This window comes from Chaetodon trifascialis, chromosome 6 (genome assembly GCF_039877785.1).
Source record: "Chaetodon trifascialis isolate fChaTrf1 chromosome 6, fChaTrf1.hap1, whole genome shotgun sequence".
Lineage (NCBI taxonomy): Eukaryota > Metazoa > Chordata > Actinopteri > Chaetodontiformes > Chaetodontidae > Chaetodon > Chaetodon trifascialis.
The window spans coordinates 23,041,417-23,061,496 of record NC_092061.1 but is presented as its reverse complement, the minus strand read 5'-3'; the positions used below and the strand labels follow the sequence as shown (position 1 = coordinate 23,061,496).

At 45.9% G+C, this 20,080-nt stretch overlaps 1 protein-coding gene across 7 annotated transcripts in view; it reads right to left on the bottom strand.

Moving 5' to 3' along the window:
• fbrsl1 (fibrosin-like 1) overlaps nucleotides 1-20,080 on the bottom strand; it is a 270,554-nt gene that overhangs the window by 140,430 nt on the left and 110,044 nt on the right. For all 7 annotated transcript variants that reach the window (XM_070964090.1, XM_070964083.1, XM_070964088.1 and 4 more), the window contains exons 3-4: nucleotides 12,075-12,176; nucleotides 7,779-7,814 (exon numbers count right to left, since the gene is read on the bottom strand). In XM_070964090.1, the coding sequence (XP_070820191.1) occupies nucleotides 7,779-7,814; nucleotides 12,075-12,176 (138 nt within the window). The remainder of the gene's footprint in view (nucleotides 1-7,778; nucleotides 7,815-12,074; nucleotides 12,177-20,080) is intronic.

Sequence of the window (20,080 nt, the reverse complement as noted above, 5' to 3'; positions counted from 1 at the left end):
TGCCCAAAAGGCAAAATCACAGCATAGGCAGGGCATCACAGAGGCATAGCAGCCCAAACTGAAGCCTCTCAGTGTCGGTGAGGCATAAAAGAGAGAAAGAGAAAGAACAAAAATCAGACGGGCAGACAGAAAAAACTCATTTACAACAACATAGCAGCAAGCCAGGCAGACAAAAACAATAGGTTTCCCTAAGCTGTGCTCTGGCCTCTGGAGAAACCACAACACTGTCATTAACAGTTACTCTCCTCATAAACACACCAGCATCAGCTGGAGGTATAATTGCCCCTGCTTCTCCTGTAATCTTATACCTTACCTGCTGTTACTGTCAGACACCTTCTCCACTGAGAGAGACAGAGAGACAGCGATAGAGACAGAGAGAGACATGGGGGAGGAAGAGGGGCTATGGTGCATGTGTGTGTGTGTGGTGAAGTTCGAGGCTGGATAAGCGTTGCTTGTGTACTGTCAGATACAAGGTAAGGGAAGTAGAAAGAGGGGTGTAGAGAGAGAAAGGAAAAGCAGAAAACACATGCCAGAAAATCAAATGAGTGTATGTTGCTCACTGAAATCCCAGGAGCAAGGCTCAGGGGCTCCGATGGAGGGGAATCGTGTTCTTTTCATTGAGTGATTAGAAGACGAGTGGCAGAACATGACCTACTTAGTGCAACTTTTTTGTAGAGGTTTTGGAAAAGGTACTCATGCGGGTAGAGTTAGAGAGGTGGGTGGGGGCTTTAACCCGAATAGATTCATAGAAACATTAAAGACAGGAGGAATAATTGCCAGCGGGTGTTTGTGAATATGGAATAAAGTCTCTTCATCTCATGACCTCTCCAACTCAAACAAGGGCTCGCAGTTATCCTGTGTGCTCTGGCTTTGCGGCCAAAAAAGCACAGATGGATGCGTTTGATCCTACAGATATGCAAGGTTAAAATGCAAAACAAGACATGAATTAAACATCATCCGACACCCTCTAAAGGCTACAAGAGGAGGTTTTAGTATCTTTAAAATTAGCCCAGAAAGTGTGGTGGGAGGTGTGAACGTTGAGAGAGCCCAAAACGACGACAGAGAGCGAGAGAGAGAAAAAAGAGGATGAGAATCTCGCTTTCTCAAAATCTGTGGCTGAAAATGGCAAAGCGTCGTTTCTTTTCTCTTCCCTATTACAATCCCATACTGGAAATCCACCGGGGCCATGAAAAAGGAACACTTTAGCTTTGCTGTAGAAATGGGCCTGCCTCTGGCTCCTCTTAATTTCAGGCTTTGTTTGTGCAGCGTCGGGGAGCTTGTGTGTTTGTGGGAGACCCGCAGGCCTTTTGTCTCATCAGTAGAGGTGGTTTCTGCTTGGCGCCTGAAGCGATCTGTTGGCGTACGCCTTTTGTTCTACCTCTCCATGAGAGATTTGGTCACAGGTCGCGGATTACAGGCAACACAGCCATCATAGGTGCACCGCTGTTTGTTTCCCCTACAACAACTAGTAGCGCTCAACAGAGAGGCAGGCGCTGAATCCCTGTATTAGTCAGAGAAAGTCAAGTGTGTTATGAAGAAGAAAGAGTGAAGAACAACCAAGACATGTGCTGGGATATGAAAAGTCTTGCAAAATATGCTCTCTTTTTTTCATTAGGGTCTGCCCAAACTAAAATGGCTTCCTCTGGATTCCTTGGGGGACGCTGGCAATGCTGCAATGCCTGCTTCTTTAAATGACACAGACTAATATTACACTTGTGGCGCTGAATTAATAAGCTGGAGCATGATAAATCTCTTTGATTTATTATGTTCCCTCCAGTGTATAATCAAGTTGAATGAGAGAGGGGGAGCGAGGCAGACAGAGGGAGACTGGAAGAGACGGAGACATAGCTGGGTCTGAATTGAGACGCAGCAGACGAGGCCCCTTCCTCTGCACAGCTGAACGGACAGGCTTACATAGCTTTGAATGAGATGTGTGAAACAGTCAGCCACCGAAAGCAGTGGGTGCTGTGTTTAGCAGAAGGAAAACGATTAAAATACCAAAAAGTTCAATGTGCAGCGCGCCGTGAAATATGACATATGGAACTGCCAAAACACAACTAGCAGACGTTCTTTCCCCCCAAAATGGTCTAATTCTTCTGGAAGCATGATTTCCCCATAAGGGAGGTTTATGAGAATATGACACCTCTATGGAAGTCTCATCCCACAATCCACAGGAGGTTTTCTCTCCCTCCTGCTTGCTTCTGGTGGGCTGCCATCATATTCATTCTCTGTTCCCAGATAGATGTTTGTAATTGGAGCTCTAATTTATGATCGGGCCTTGGTGCAGGATAATGATATGGAGCATTGTAATTTGCTGATGCAAATTGTACGTTATAATGGGGAGCCATAAAAGCCCCAGCAACATCTCGGAGACTTGCCAAACACCCTGAGCGTTCATTACAGCCCTCATTAAAACATCCACGTCGGCATCGGGAGCTCTTACAAATGGAAGGAGCATGTAATTGCTGCTTGATTGTGGTATATGTAACATATGATAAAGTGGAATTACCACTTTATTTGTCTACAGTGTCCGTGAAACTTAATGGGGAGAAAGCCTGCAGTAAACAAATCCTCAGAGCATTATTTGATTGTTACATTATAGGGCTATTTGTTTAAAGTGGGGCAAATGTGAGTTTGGGGACAGTGCATCCAGGACAAACTAAGAGTGATGATTATCAAGGCTGGGCTTAGGGGGATAAAACTAATGCTTTTACCCATGAGAGGCTGTGTTTCATTTGGACTAACTCCAACATGGGTGATAGCATAGAGCTTCGTCTGGGAATACATTAACTGGATTTAATATAAGAAAAGATCAGTATTGTTCTTTTTCATTACCAGGCACCAAAGTCATCACCATACATTTGCTTTAAGGATGGTGGAACTAGATTGAAAAAGGTTAGAATGAACCATTGAAGTCAGCCCTGATGAAGAAATATTTTGTACTAATGCCAATTTGGGCCTTTGGAGAACAGCTCCTGGCCTTTTCAAATCGTTGATCTCAATTCAGTCCTTATGAACGGGGTATGTGGAACGCGGTGGAGCTGAACGTCCCAGCTTTTAAGCAGCCTTATGAGCAAAGCCAAGTGGCAAAAGCAATTAAGAGTTCATTTAGAACAACTGAACTATGCTGGGGCTGTTTTTTTCTGAGGCCCGGTCAACACTAATTCACAGTGTTGCCTTTTTATTCAAATGACCTCTCCCAGAGTCCCCTTTGTGTTGCTGTGTTCTAATGCACCTCCAGTAGAACAAAACCTGAGCTGCATTGCTGAAAATGAAGTTTCCCTCCTCAACTCTGAATGATAGCAGGCCTCTACCGCCGGAGCTGTGTGTGCTCAGCCACTGGAAAAGGATTTTCAACCGTGCCATTCAGCCGGGGCCCCAGAAGCCTGCAGCCTTTATCTGCACAACCGTTGATTGATGTGTTGTGGGCCCTGCTGTGGTTAACAGCAATTTTTATCTGTTGCCAGCGGCAACAGCCCAGGTCCCTGGTGCGCGGAGAGCAGCAGGGCCCAGGATCTGAAGCCGGACCGCACACGGGGATAAACAAATAGGTTTTTCAAGGCGTACAGCCCTCATAGAGAGGCCCCTGACAGGCAGCGCCCCACCCCAAGGCCAGGACAATGTCAGGGCCCCAGCCCACTCCTGCTGGGCTCTTGGTTTCCTTCACTAATTTTCACCATGTGCAGAGCCGGTGGTACGGAGACACCTGCACAGTAAGCAGAACACAAGAGACTGATAAAAGGCAGACAGAGTGATATACAGCCAGAGAGAGAGAGAGAAGAGAGAGAGAGAGAGAGAGAGAGAGAGAGAGAGAGAGTCACAGAGATGCTAACAAAGAGGCAGCTAAGAGATTCATGCAGTATACTGTCGGGGAAGAAGCCACGACGTCCTGTTCAAGCTCTGAGTGCCGACACTGGTGTAGAGACCAAAAAAAAATCTCCCACAAATTATTCTTAAATATAATTTACACTCAATTTCCTTTCAATCGCTGTGTTTAGCATTTAATCCAGTGAATCTGTGTCGTTTTGTTAAATAAAGCGTGAAGCTTTTAATGGCTTCTATTATAATTAAGTGACATAATCCTTGTATTCGATAGAGATCTTGTAAAAAGCCTCGTCACTCAGACAGGGAAGTGTATTTGCCACAATGTGGAGGTCGTGAATGCCAAATCAATTAAAACGAGGCTGTTTAAGAATGCACAAATGGCTGAGACTGCTCTGTTTAGAGTGTAGACTCATTTAGCGTTAAATATGATTATGACAACCCGAGCAGGGAAATGAAGAACGGGTGTGTCTGAAAGCTCCGAGCACTCTCACTCAACCCAAACACTTCAGCTAAGGTTTTACTCCCTGACATCGCAGAGATAAACCCTCCCAAAACAGACTAGTCAGATTATACTGTCACAGACAAAGCTCTGTGCTTTTATCGTGCGTGAAAACATGAGCCGTGGCTCGGCCTTGGGGTGGTTTTAAAAGATGGGGGGTGGGAGACTGAAGCACAATCACTTCATCTGAAAGGAAAGGGAGGTGTGTCTTTTCTCTTAGCTAAAACGTCTCCTCCTCTATACAGTATATGCAGCCCAGGGGTAGCGAGTGGATGGGCAGATAGTTGCAGTGAGATTCTTTGACATTTTCCCTGTCTCTCGCAGCCCGTATCTCCCCGGCACAGAGGGGGATGTTGGGTTCTTTATCAAGGAGCCCCTCAGAGGGGATGATAAATCGCCAGAGCCCAGGCCCATCTCCAGTGGAACAACAAGCAGGTAGCAGCGCAGGAAACAAGGGACAGATATTGTCTCCCAAACATAGCAGAGGCTATAATGAAGCCAGCACAAAGCAGACAGGAGAGAGTCGGCCTGATAAACAATTCCATTTCCAGTCTTCCACAGAGAGCGAGATAGCGAGTCTCAGTCCTGCTGCTCCATATCGCTGCTGGACTCAACGGTCCAGAGATTAGCCCTCGGCCCTGACTGGGGAATGAAGGGCGGGTGGGGGGCGGACAGGTGGTGGGTAGGGATTTCACGTCTAGTGATGTCACCACGTGGAAAAACACATTATGTCTACATGAATACGTCACTCGAGGTAGTTTGTTGTTAACCCTACCAATTAAAATAAGCTTGTTTGTTTGTAGAGAGACACAGGATAAGAGTCGCCCCCCCCACCGCTGGGAACTGAACCATGGACATTGTGATTATATGGTATCCACCTTAACCATAAGGCTACCCAATTAACTGTTAAACACAAATACTGGAACGAGTTTGCCATGACTGTATGTGCTGTATATGGAGAACGTTGAGGCTTTTAGTGTTCACCTTCGCAAGAATTAACATCAGCAAGAATCTTTAGAAATGCCCGCCATCTTATGTTCATGCCTTTTTACTGCAATCCTTTCCCATTAAAACCAAAATGATCAGCTTTAGCTTCATTTTCACAGAGATCTGCACCAGCTTGCAGAAAAGTCTTTGCAATCCACTATCAATGCTGGAAATCTTGCATTCAATTAGCAGCAAGTTAGCAAATTTGTAGCTGTCACTCAGTGATGAAATGTTGGTTAGTTGTTTTTGTTAACTTTTTTCAGATTTTTGTTAGATTTGTCTTTTAACAAAGAATGAAATGGAGGAAATGAGATGAGACAAAGTCAGACACACTGACAAGGAGACGTGTCATATTCTGTTGTGCAGAATGCGTGCAGACCATCGACTGCATGTGCCGCATTTTCGATGAGCAAAAACACATTTGGATGAATTAAACCTGCAGAATTGGTCTAACAGAATAAATGCATTTGCTGTGTCCAAAACACTAATGGTTCCAAATTCCTCTTTTCATGAGCCTGGCACTGATGCCCAGAAACTTCCTTTACATTCTTGTGTAAACCATTCAAATGAGGCCATTTCAGCCTGGCAGGCAACATAAGAAGAGAGGCATATGGACGCATAAACAAGAAGAGGCGTTATCTCCCATAGAAGTAGAAAACAAACTGTCAGGAGAGATTGCCTTTTTGTGCCTCTTAGAGCCTTGTGACAGATAACCAGCCCCCATCCACCAGCTTGATTTTTTGAGTGTTTGTGGAGAGGCAAAGCAGCAGATTGCGATCAGTGCCACGGGCCAACCAGTAGATGTGTCCATGCTATTGGTGGCCGGTGGCACTGCCTGTGCCGGTGTGCCCACCTCGTTGACCCTCTCACACCCCCTCCCCCCTCACAAACAGCCCTCCGCCCACATACATAGCCTCTCTCTTCCTCCTCTTCCAGCCATAACACTCTATTCAGCCTCTGGCCTTCTCCTCGTCCAACTCCTCCTCCCATACCCACTCAGCCTCTGCCTGGCAGTTCCCTAGAGCCCCCCGACCCAACTCCCCATGCCCACCCCCACCCCCTCCCGATTTGAAACCATCATACTGTAAAGCCTGAAGCACTTACAGATAAGGAGACCCCAGAAATCAAGCTGGCCCGGCAGCAGAGCAGATTGAGAGTCAGAGCTCAGGACCCAGGAGGTGCCCAGAGGCTACAAACGCTGCAGATAGCACCATTGGATAGCCAGAGAGGGGAGGCAGACAACGTAAAACTTCCTGCCCTCGTTACTGGACTTTCCTTCGCTTAAACAATGCCCCCGCCCCCTCACACTACCACCACCGAGCCCCCTCCACTTCCTTCTCTGCCCTCTCTCTCTGAAACCTCCTCCTTTCAGATAAAGAGAAGGCCTCATTCCCTGCTGACTCAAACTGACAGCTCGAGCCAAAGGGCTTCACAAGCTTTTTTGGAAGGTCTTGTTTGTTTTCATCCATCTGTGAGTATGCGGCCGCTGGGGAATCGGAATGTGACATGTTCTATTAAAATAAAAAAAAAGCAAAAAAAAAAAAAAAAGATTGCACAGAGATCAAGGTCTTTTGAAGTTAAGCTTTGTTCAGCGCTTTAACTGCAGTCCTTTGAGGCAGATTAACGATGACAAACCATTTATAGTTGTTTTGTTTGTCGGGATGATTGCTTCCAAGCTGCAATAAGAACTGCCATATGCCACTCATCAGCTAAAAGTAGCACACTTTAAAGAATGTTCCTCTTATGAATTCCCCTTTAAGCAAAGGACATAAAGGACGGCCACTGTCTCTATTACCCAGAGACTAGACACATCATTGAAACAATGGGAGGGGAAGAGTACAAATTTACGGCACGGAAACGCACTGGGGCAAGGCAACAGATGCTTTCAAGGGATAAAAATAGTCCTGCTCTGACAATTTGAGAACTAGTGTATGTTTGAAAGCACTGGGTTGATGTTTTCCAAGGCACTGCTAAATATTCCTCCCTGGCACATTTACCTTGAGCAACAGCAACAAATTTCCAACAATCATAAGACACGTTTAACTGCTATGGATCATCCCGAAGGTGTGAACGTACATGCATTTCTGCGGTGGTAAGAAATAGTATTTATTGCATAGGTATGGAGGCCATTAAAAGGCTTTTAGGCATATTGTCATATATGTATGTGAGCAAAAGGATCCTCCACTGACAGTCGCTGGAGGAAGACATAAAACTCTGACAGCCAAATTGCAGCACCGGCGAGCAGCGCTGATCGATGCCAATAAAACGAGGCTCTTTTCGCCAAGGTAGCGCAGGACACCTTCCCACAATTTAATCAGTCAGTCAGCCAGAATTAATGTTCCTAATATCATGATTTCTCCATTACTCTATTTAACATAATTAAAATGTCGAGCGCCGGGGCCATAAAGCGGGTCGTTGGAGATTGTAATTCTGCCGTAAAGCTATGAAGCATGAAAATGCCACTTACCGAGTAGCCACGGCCTGACAGCGAGTGAGTGGAACTCTGTAGGGAGAGAGAGGAGAACAGGGATGACCTTTAAGAAGCGTTTCACTCGCTGACACAGACATGATGAAGCAGCGCCGCTTTAATATCAATATTCACGTTAACCTTTTACCCACCCCGCCATGTACCCCGTGCCCACACACATCACTTCCATGCATTCTGGCCTCCACCGCGGGCGTAGCATCGCTTTAAAAACAACCACGCACGTCCTGCTGACAGACTTAATTGCTGTCAGTTGTCAGAGAAATATGCTGAGGAAAACCTTAATCAGTTGGGAAAATTATAATTAAAATGTGCACGATTGTCATTGTCTGGCAGTAGAAATGCATTTTAAGCACGGTGTGACTTGTACTTAAAAAATATTTGGAGACTCTGGGATACGTAGGATACTCAGGTACCCTGCTTGCCAAAGGTGTTGGCTTCTCTTTTTTTTTCCACCTTATAACTATCCAAATATTTGCTTTGCACTCAAAGCAAACAGTATTGAATAAGAGTAGCATCAACAGGCATTTTTAGATAACGAGGCAGATATTTCAATATATATATATAACCTGCAAATATAGTGCATATTGAGATCATTTCCAAAATGGGTTAGAGTGTTTACAGACAAAAACACACATTGACTACAAAAACACTGAAAACTGTAACAGCCTAACTTTGTGCATCAGGACTTAGACTACAAACTGCCCTTCAGCAGATGTTGTGTTTGGATGTTGCATTAACTTGGGGGATCTGTTTTTAAAGTGGTGTCTGTCACATTTTGGAGCCAAATCAAACGTTCTTCATTATGTTACATCAGCCCCTTTTATACTCTGGATAAATATCTCTTCACGCATTAAGGGAGATGTTTTGGCCCATCAAACTCCTCCTGTGTTTCCTAATGCGGTCCACTAAATGCTGAACAAGAGCAGGATGGAGACAGAAAGAGCTGGGTTTTGTTCTGTTCTCTGGCTCTGTCTGTCAGCGCCCAGCACGAATACCAATCCCCAAATCCCTCCCTCCACTTCCACTTTTCACTTCTTTTATTCCTCTGTCTAGATTGGCAATTTCTCCCCCCCTAGTCTCTGGAGGGGACTTTTCTGCTAGACCAATTTCATCCATAGGTCCACCTTCAATCCAAACGACCTCCCCCACACCTTCACCACCACTGCCTCCCTTGTTTTGCACCCTCCCAAAACCCCTCATCCATTCTCCCGCACCTGCTCTTGGCTTCAGCCCTCATCAACGCCTGTGTGCCCCTGTGATTCGCAGGACGGCTCCTGTGGTGACGATTAGGGAGGAGTCCCGCCGCGAACCGGAAAGCAGGCTCTGCAGGAATCAAAAAGGCTATTCCCGCTCTGCTCAACCTCTCTGCTCCCTTCACTACCACGACCAGAGAGGAGGCCAGAGGAGAGGGGAGGAAGAACTGAACAGAAGGCAAAGTCTGTGGATACAAAAGTGTGTTCCAGTGAGAACGTGCTCTGTCGTCTGTGTTAGCGCATGTTCTGAGTGCACTTAAATATGTGTGTATATGCATGTGTTTGTGTGTGCGAGGGCATATGTGCATAGGTGGTGGGAGGCCAAGGCCATTTGGAATTAGCCTTACTGTGTAGAGTTCATTCAACTTGGAGCATTCTGAGTAGAAAGAGAGGCTTATTTAAATGATAATGAGGGACAATCCATTGGATTTAGTGCCAGTGAAGGGAGAAAAAGAGGGGAGGGAACGGGGGATCCATTAAAACGCCAGCGGTTCATAAGCCATAGGGTCGGCATCCAGCTAAACACTCTCTCTTAAAAGCCATTATACATGGCTCTCAATGGATTTCTGCAGCGCTTAGGACTTCAAAAGGATTTAAGAACCCGCCCCAGAGAGGGAGTGTGGGGGAGGGAGGATGATGAGTGTGTGTGTGTGTGTGTGTGTGTGTGTGTGTGTGTGTGTGTGTGTGTGTGTGTGTGTGTGTGTGTGTGTGTGTGTGTGTGTGTGTGTGTGTGGTTATGGTGGTTGGTGGCGAGAGGGATGGGGCGGATGCTGGCGGCATTTAAGGGTTAACTAAACAGCCCCGGAGAAGAGAAATGTTGCTAAATCCGCCCCCTAATCCTCTCCCCATTTCCATGCCCCCTCCTCCACTCTCCTGCAGAAAAAAGAAAAACATGGCGACAAGAGGGGAGGCTCCGGTGCATCTTCTCCCAACCCAAACTATTGGTTTTGGGCGTTGCAGGGGGGCCAAGGGGAGGGCCAATCGGAGTTCGTTGGAGCATGATGGGGAAGGGGATGCGAGCATGTGTGCCCTCTGTGGCAGGAGGATCAGGTAGCTGGGTGGGTTTGGGTGCATGTGGGTAGGTGTGGGTGGATACAGGAGGGTGTTAGAGACCCTGACAGCACCACCACAACTGCCGCCCTCTCCTCCGCAGGACACAGATGCAGTGGAAACCACCCCCTCCGCTACCTCATATTTCCCTAATCCCTGTGTGGCTTAGTGCCGGGGCCCCGCTGCACTGCAGGCACAATTACCTAGTCAAAATAAACAGATAAAGACCCAACCATGGCAGTGAACAAACAGCATCCCCTGCAAATTTTTTTTTTTTACCCCCCGCTCCCAAATTGATGCATGACTGTTTTTACAGGCGGGCGCGTCCACATGTCGCATTTGTCTCTATTTCCTTTGGCGGTAAGACAAGAGAAATCCATTTTACTCGTTGCAGACGAAGCATCATTAGTTAAGAGCTCTTAAAGCTGGGGAGCCACTTTGATGTGGTGGAGCGTGTTTTGCGAAAATTAGCAGCGCTCTCAATGCGGTGGCGGAGATTTCATGGAGCTGAGAAAATAAGAAATATAGGGGAGACTGTGAAACGGCGTTGGTGACGAATCTCACTGTGTGTGTGATGTCCAGGCCTTTACTGAGTGCAATGCAACAGCCAGCAGAGGGGAGGGCAGACAGACAGACAGACAGACAGACAGACAGACAGACAGACAGACAGACAGACAGACAGACAGACAGACAGACAGACAGACAGAAAGGTAAAGACAGGCAGAGGGGGAGAGATGGAGAGATATGGATGCCGTGGCTACAACGATCAGCATCTGTGCACCATCTATTTGGCAGCAGATTAGAGAGACATGCCACATCTAACACCGTCGGCGATTACAGCGTGCAATTTTCAACAGCGCGCTCCCCCACCACCACCATCCCTGCAACCACCACCACTTCCACCCTCACTCTACTACCCCTCCTCATTCATGCCACCCCCCCTTCTCGGTGCTTGTCGTATATCCCTGTCAGAGCTGTCAACCGGCTTCGGTCTTTTATCTGACAAGCCCGCCTCTTCCTCCTGACTTTTTCATTAAAAGACAGCCTTTTACACAAATACAAGAGAAACAGTACGCGGCAGAGGGGGGACAGCGCACAAGAGAAACAGCAGCGAGGCTTAGAGAAAAGAGGATGAAGATGGGAAAAATTAGGCTGGGTAATTTTTTTTTTTTTTTTTATAAGGCTGGATTTTCAATTGGAATGCTGAATAGCTTAAAACAATGTATTTAATAAGTTCATTAACATCTTTTTCTTTCCATCATTTTCCGCCTGCTGGAAAAAAGAAGCCGCATATTTTCCTTCCTCCTCTTTCTCTCTCTCACTCTCCTCCTGCTTTCGTCAGCTAAATGAGCAGTCTGATTGAATTTAGTTAGGTTTGGGAGGCCTGCTTGACAGGCATTAGTTAGGAAGCATATTTCTACATTCATTTAAAATGAGCCGCTTGGGATTTTGCATAAATTCTCATTACTTGCCCTGTATCTAAATTGCATTATTTCATCCCTTATGCTGAACCAGTGCCTGGCCTCCATTTTCCTTTGCCACCTACTCATCCTCTAAATGGGCTGGCATATGGACGTCGGCGCAGCGATAATTGGAACAGTTTCTTTAACTCATTCCATTCTGGGGTCGACAAGGTTAGCCCACACCTGGCTGAACTAGCGTTAGGTCATGTCTACAGTTAAACGCGCCATGCTTTAAATAATGCCAGGCCAACTAGGTGATGCTGTGTTACCAACATAATCATTTCCTGTCTACGTGCTGCCAGCCAGCCAGTCTTTTCCCCAAACGCACCGGGGATTTATGAGGTGATAGCTGGAAACAGCAGGAGCTATTGCACCAGCTGCCCTCTGATCTCAGCCTAAATGTTGCTGCTGAACGCCTGCTCTCTATATCCCACCTCAGGGGTCCCCTGCCTTGGCCTGTGAAAGTGGATAGCCTGGTTCTCTGTAGGAGGTCTCGTCCAAGGACTCACCTCGCTGAGCTGCTCCTTGGAGTTGCTCCTGTGCGGTCGGCTGAGCTCCTGCACCGTCTCGTCCTCGCTGACTTTGACCGGACGTAGCGCCAAAGGTTTGATCTGCAGGAGAAACAAGAAAAGAGGACATCTACTAATCATGTATTTACCTCATGAAACAAACAACGATGTTCACAATTAAGCACTATACCCTAACAGGCAGTGATTTATGGTTACTTCTCAGACATTTGAGAGACAGAGAGTATAATAATAAAAGCAGCTCTGGTATAACTGTAAATCACTGCACAGTGGCTTATTACTTTTAGAAAATGTCAAGGAGAAAGATGTAAATTGTTATATATTAAAAGACCAGTGTGACAGTGTTGTATTGCCAGTTTAATCAAAATGACTTTACATCACTGAACCTTTTCCAAAGCCTTATTTTGATTTTTGTATATTTGTACATCTTTCATTTTTCTCTTTTTTCTTTCAGTGTTGAAAACCATCTTGGCGAGAGCAAAATGTGTTTCATAGCGTTGCTGAACACAATGTCTGCTATTATCTTTGCCATAGTTTGGTTATCATTACATTGTGATGTGAATGAAAGGTGGGAATGATTAAAAAATCTCCTCACATGATGTGTTCAGGTTCTACTACATAAATCTATTCAGAAGTTACCAAAATATCTTAGTTTTATTATGTTATGCAACAAACTGTGGACATTTCTATTGTCCGTGTCATCTGAGAATGTTTCTCACACAGCACACACTGGCTTATGAACAGCTGTAGTTTACCACCAGCTCACATGAATGCACTAAATCAGCAAGCTTTTCAATACAGCGTGAACCCATACAACAAGATAACATTAATAAACCTTTAATAAAACTGAGAATAATGTCAGTTGTGGTGCATTGCCTAAGTTGATTTCAGACCATACTGAAAGAAAGAAAAAAAAAAGCCACACAGTGATATCAATGAAAAGAACAGCAGAAATGTCTATGTACAAACTCAAAAACAGTACAGTTGTTTGGGTCGTTAATGAGTAGAATCCAAATGATCTATAATTGAATAACTGTATGCTATTATAAAAACTGAATAATTCCATCTTCCTCCATCCTCCAACATATTGTTTCAAATATGGGTAATCTCTTGGATTCCTGTTAAAACAAGAGCAGCAGCTGAAGTGGTGCTTTTTAGATTGCGCATTGATCTTTGAAGCAATCAAAACCTCTGACGCATTAACAAGTCCGTGTTAATTGGGGAAATGATAAAGGCTTCAAACCTGACACAGCCACTGAGGACCAGAACTATTCATTTTATATCTATCAAAAGGGTCAGACCAGAAACAAAAGTAGGACAACAATGCTTGAACAAGGGGACTCAAATGAAAGCTCCAGGAGGTATCTTATTTCCTGTCACTCACTGGGATCTATAACCAAGTCCACATGTTAGGCAGCTATGCATAACAATTCAACGTAACTACAATGGCTTCAACTGACTTTCAATGGGCCATGGTGCTGCTATTCTGAGGGAAAAGCAAAGTCGGTGTGGTGTCTCAAAGCTCAGTGTTCGTTTGTGCTTTGGCTACATGCAAAGCAGAACTGGCTGTAGCAAAAACACCTGCAACCCCAAACCTCAACCCACTGTTGTTTGCCCTACCTGGCAGCAACAGGAACCCAGCAGCAACAATGTCGTAAACCCAATTGTGACTGTAGACTACAGTACTGATGCGGGTACACGATATTACTGCAAATTCAGTTGACTGATTTAAAGGACAGATCATTCTAAATTCTAATATTAGTCTAGAATTCGGTCAATCAGTATTGTCCAATTTCCTTCCTGACCATTTTTTGCACATACAATAAGGTAATCACAGGACATGAACACATACAATCAAGCATCAGGTAGGCAACATTAGCTTAAATTTGTATTATGTGCTAACCTTAGCCTTGGTCTACATACAATATTGAAAAAACATAACGTCGCTTTACAGGTAGAATTAGCATAATGTCAGGATTCACTGCTGAATTCTGTCTGAAATCCCCGTCCACTCCACTCCTTTACATACAGAAACAGCTCCTCAAGGTCAATAAAAAAGGGAACACTCAATACTGTACATACCTTCACCTTCATCAAAATGACCAACACAGAATTACCAGGATCAAATATTGTCACAAACATGTGCAAATGCCAGCATCTGCATTCAGCCACCCAGATCATACATCATGGTAACCCTAACACAAACATGGATGGCTTATTTTATTGCCATCAAGACCTGCAGTTGGCACGCACCCAAAGTCCCAGCCAGATGGGAGGTTGGCGAGCTCAGCAAGAAAGACTGTGCCGGTGGAGCACCAGCCAATCGCAATGTCCCGTGCTGCTTCCCTACATTGGAGTACAGTGGCGATGGCCGCGGGGTGTAATCCATTTGACTAGCAGTTTGTGTGGAGCAGCTCCCCTGGTGGCGTGCGTGCTGGCTGGCCCCGTTCTCCTGATCTCCACTGTAATTTAAGCAGATCACTGCTACAATTAACCTTTCCCGGTAAATATCAATTATGGCCCCCGGCTGGGCTAGAATTAAAAGGGTCATCAGCTAATCTGACAGGTCCTGTACGCTGCCACCTGGCTGGGAGAGAGGGAGGGAGGCAAGGCGGCAGAGAGAGTGTTTGTCTACCCTCATGCCCACCAGCTCACATGCCAAGTAGACACAATTCCCTTTTAATTACCCTGCCGCCGCCAGGGCAAGCATGCTGATTGGCCAAGGGGCATTAGCAGCGCACTGAGGTCAACAGTGACAGGACAGGGGTGGGGTGGGGTGAGTGTGGCAAAGAAAAGGAGGGAGCTGCCACCAAGCAAAAGCAATCAGGGTGTAGAGATGGAAGGAAGAGAAACCTGCAGGTGGGCCTAATCAGGTTTGACTTCCACCTCTTCCCGCCTCTCCCTCTGCCTCCCTCGCTCTCTCTCGACTAGCTGTCAGCCTAATCACTCCTTGAATCTCAAAATAGATGGTGGCCTTTTTGATTTCCTTCTCTCAAGGAGAGCACAAAGAGAGCAATCCTCCTTGGCAGGCAGGCGGGCGTGGAGGCTGAGACAGAGCGTCAAGGTACAGTCGGCATCAAGTGCGCCCGTTGATTACTTTGTTTACCCAGCACCAGTGTTGCTGACAAATTCCTGAAGGCGCCCAAAGTGTTTGCGTCTCCTCCGGGGCCAGCGGCTACATTACCCAGTCAGCAGTCAACTTGGCTATTGATCAGAGCACAGTGTCTAATTAGCCGCCTAGGTTAATGATGCAGCGTGCAAAGACTGTTCCCCGAGCCACTGTTCAACGGGACAGGAGAGCAATTGATCTAGGCAGGAATTCACCAAGTCTGACAAAAGATTGGCAACCCTGACTGCCTGTGATTAAGGCAGGGACTAATTTCCTGTCTGGGGAGGTGCGTAATTGGCCCTAAGCGCCCGACTGTACAGCTTTCATGTGTTGTTATTTTCTTTTTTGTGTACTCATTAATGTTAAAGGACAAGTTCAAGAGCTTGAGGGTGGGGCCAATGGTCTGTGCTGAGATGTGATCAGTTGCAAGTGGTGACACAGTTCAAGGTCATAATGTCTTTGCACTATGCTTGAGGTAATGCCTTTGTAATGCATTCTGGGAAGCCCAGAGGGAGCAGCTCTTGGCCACCTGGAGGTTTTACAGACTATTTGAATTTTTTGTGTGTGTGGATTAAGTTTGTTTACATTGAAGGTTTGACCCATGCAGCACTGGGACAAGGTTAATCAGGCTGACACACCAAGAGAATGTAGTTAATCTGCATGTGTGCGGGGGGCAGTTTGGCTTAAGACGATAGACAGATGAGATGCAGAAAAAACATAGCTAAGTAAGGGTCTGTGTTTTACATGAATAATGTACTGGAAATTAGCTCCATTAGTCTCGGTATTGAACATGTCTGCAGTCCCTCTCTGGAGGCTGCCGCTCTGTGCTCTTTAATTATCTTCAAAGGGCCCTCCAGCATCTTAATTTCCCCCCAAGTTGAGTAGTGCCGACTTGGGTCCGCTCATTTTTACTACTCTAACCCTGGGTGAAGTCACAAAGCCTCCCTGCTTAGAACCGGCTAGTCAAGGCATCGATGGAGACAGTAGTGGTTCACGTCAGTTCACATAAGGCTTGGCTAACTTTCCCGTTCCTTTCACTCTTCCTCACTCTCCTTGCAGTGTCAATCAATCTGCAGCCTGTCAGCAGGGAGCTGGCTAGATGTTGGCGGGTGGTGCTTTGTTGTCCTGCTCCTTTGATCCTCCCTCCGTCACCTTGCAGGGGGCTTTAGGGGGGCATCGGATGGCTGCGTGGTCTCCCACCTTTTTCCTTCTTGAACAAGAGTAGCTGTTAGTCCTGACCTCGCTTTTCCTCTCCTTGCTCCAGCTCCTCTCACTCTGCCTCGTCTTCCCTATCCTGCCGTCACCTGTCAACAGCGCTCAGGGAGGCTGTGCCTCAGCCTTGTCCCAGTGTCAATCCTCATTACCCTAGGATCTTGGACCTTGCCCCCCGCCCGCCCCTTTCTTTCTAGCCACCTTGATGCTGCTCCGCTATACCATACTTCAATCTGCTCTTCTGGCTCCCCATACACAGAGCAGGGAGGAGACGAGGGGCAATACAGAGTAGGGAGGGCTGAAGAGGACGGATACAGATCCTTCCTCTAATTTGCTCTGAAAAGTGTCCTGCGCAAAGGACCCTCACCCCCATTAACCCAGCGACAGGCTGCTACCGCTGCTCAGGGAGGAATCAGCACTGTGTGTATGTATGTGTGTGTGTATCTGAGGGGGCCCGGTGGTGCAGCAGGCAAAGGCATCTCGGCACTCAGTGCCGGGCTCCGGCACCGGCTCAATCTATCGGCTCATTATCCCCCCCACCCAGGCTGGGGTGCAGACAAGTGCACTTTAGGGCCACAGGCCAAATTGATTCATCTGCCTTCATTTTCTTCAGGCTCAGAAGTGGCAGCTGCTCGGAGGCAGGGGGAAGGAGCTCGAAGATGGTGAAAGACAGAGACGGGAGACAGGGAAGGAGAGAAAGAGAGAGTCAGGAATAGAGTGAGATGAAGGAGGGAGGAATCATGAGAAAGAGGTGTTCCTGGCTTTGTTCCTCATCCATGTCTCATTTCACTTTTCCTCCTCCTCCCTCTTCTCTGTCTCTCTCTCACTTTACAGAACAACCAACACCTCCCTCCCTTGAAACTGCTATCAAGACATGCACTCACTCCCCCACCAAGTCCCAAGTTGGAAATTAGCCCAAGGACAAGCCAGTGGATTTACTACAGGGAGAGCAAATGGATTTTTGCTTTTATTTTGACGAGTCCCAGTGTATCCATTATGCCTTTTAATCATACATTATTCATAGCGTTCGCCTTATAATAAATGACCACATAAAAGAGGTACACATATTATACAAGGCCTAAAATGCCCCCATAACTCTTCTCCTAGTGCACTCAGAACTACATCACATTTGTAAGCTGGTTCACAAATATGAGCCTGTGAAATCACAGTAAGATGGCATTTCTATTTCAAGCAATGACACCAGGACACGACAACAGTCGACAGATTAAAAGCAGCTTTGTGTACAAATGAGGTATAGCCCAAACAAATTAGAGGGTGTGACCTATTAGCCATTCGGCATGTGTCCTGCGCGCAAAATTGCAGTGTACTATTTTGCACTGTGTAAAGCCAACTGGGGTGGCCACTGCGACCGCCCAACACTATAACAAAGCAGTCAACCTGAAAGCGAAGCCGCTTACTCGGCCTGATTCCCAGCCAGCGGGGACCTCAGGAGAGCCTGAGAGTCCCACAAGGCCCTGTCTGGAACAGATGAACTGGGGAGAGGAGCACTCCCCGCGGGGCTCCGAGTCTCTCCAATCACTCTCACCATATGCCTCCTGGGGGAAAGGGAGAACAAGGCGAAAGTGGAGGAAGGGGGGCAGGGGAGGTGCACCTGCTCCCAAATACGAACCCATCCCTCAACACCTGTCCCGGGGGTTCACTGACAACCACAACCACCAGACACGCACACACCTCACCTGTCAGCCACGATCATAGGAACAGTATCTGCCCTGCACTGATAAGCACAAGGCCTTACAGCAGAAACACTCCAGCCCCTTTCTCTCCCTCCTGACTCCCACTCCAAGGCAAGCTTTTCTCAGAGCTACCAACAACAATTAGACCGATGATGTCAAAATGCTAATGATGTTATTGGAAGGAAAGCAAGCGAGCAATGCTGTGGATCTGTGTTTTGCTCTTCATTGCTGGAGCCAACATTATGCAGATCTTACTCCTCTCTTGTTGCTCTGCAAGAAACGCACAGCTTTGATTTCTGTGTACACTATTAGCGTTGAAAGCAGTGAGAGCATTTTTCAAAAGATTTATGCATGCTAACAAGGAAAAAATTCAAATGCTGTACACTTTGGAGATTGTAAATTTTCTAACTTGACATGACTATTAGCAAGACAAAGTTCACTTCAGCTTTCAAAAAAAAGAGAGGGCGCATTCAAAGCAGCAGTAAAATTACTTCAGGTTGTGGAACATGCCGATGGAAATGCCACATTAGCACTTAGTGGTCAGCAAAGCCTTTTGGGTAAGAGAGCGAATGATACACTCGTTCATTTTCAAGTGTGGGCTGCTGTATCTCTCAGTGCTGTAATAATCTCAACAGACCTTTCAGTCACCAAGAATATTTTCAAGGTAATGGGGAGGTATAGAAAGAATATACATATGTGTGTGTGTGTGTGTGTGTGTGTGTGTGTGTGTGTCTATATACACAGTATATGTATAGAGAGAGAGCTGCTGCAGAAAACGAGTGCTTCAGTGTTAACTTTAAAAACCCTGAAAATGCAATCAAACAATTTCATGTATTGAATACATACTGTGTTCATTTCAGTTCACTTGCTTATGCATGATTGCGTTTTGCATAGACCAAAAACCACATTCTTTCATAATTAATGTTGTTTACACACAACTTCATGACCTCATTGGCATTCCATATGCATGTCTCTCAAACAAAGAAGTGCCACTGATGAACGCTGATAATAAATGCTGCCGAATAAAAACTGGGATTAACGCCTTGCGGCTGTCTGCCTCCGCCACCTAGCCAAGCTGCAGTTTACATGCATGTCTGTCCAGACTCATGCTGAAGACTTTGAGGGAATTTAATAAAAGGTATGAACTGTGATATCTAGAATTAACCTATTTTTATTGTTTTTCAAACAAAACAAAACCACACAGAACATGGACATCACAACCAGAAAACACATACATATGTATGACCACCCCTCATATATATTGGAAATACCTTACTGAGCTAATCATCATCTTCATCTTCATTCATCATCTTCATTACTGTTATCATAAAGTTATTACTCAAATGTCACAATGTAAGAAAAAATATTGAGCAGATATTGCTGTGATTTACTGCATTTCTATTACTTACATACATCAGCAGTGTCCGTCCCAGTCAAGCCATCGTTTGTCTCTTGATGTCAGACACATATCATAATAATAACAGCCTGTGATACAATGGAGGCCAGCTCTCACAACACATGATAATAACATTAAAAATACAACAACCTTGTCAGCTTCTCCCTCTTTAGCCATGCAACTGTATTCATATAGGGGGTCCATATTTTCATTTTCAATTACATCTTTGTTGTTCAATTTAGAACTTAATTGTTCATAATTGGCAGTCTCAGTCATTTCACTCAGCCATTCTTTGTTGTTTTCCAGTGTCTGAGCACAATCCTACAACCTGAGCACAACCGATACTCCTCCTTTGTTATCATACCTAATAGAGCTCAGGGCTGTGTAGTAACTCTGTTCCAAGTACTTTGTTGAGAAATGTTTCCCCATAAATTGACATGAGTGTGTCTCTGCTCTTATCACGTCTCCAACACATCTCAGAATCCAATAGTCTTAATCTAGCCATTTTACAGAGAGTCCAATAACCAATATGAATAATCCTATATGTTACTAACCGAGCCTGTACGTCCCCAGATTT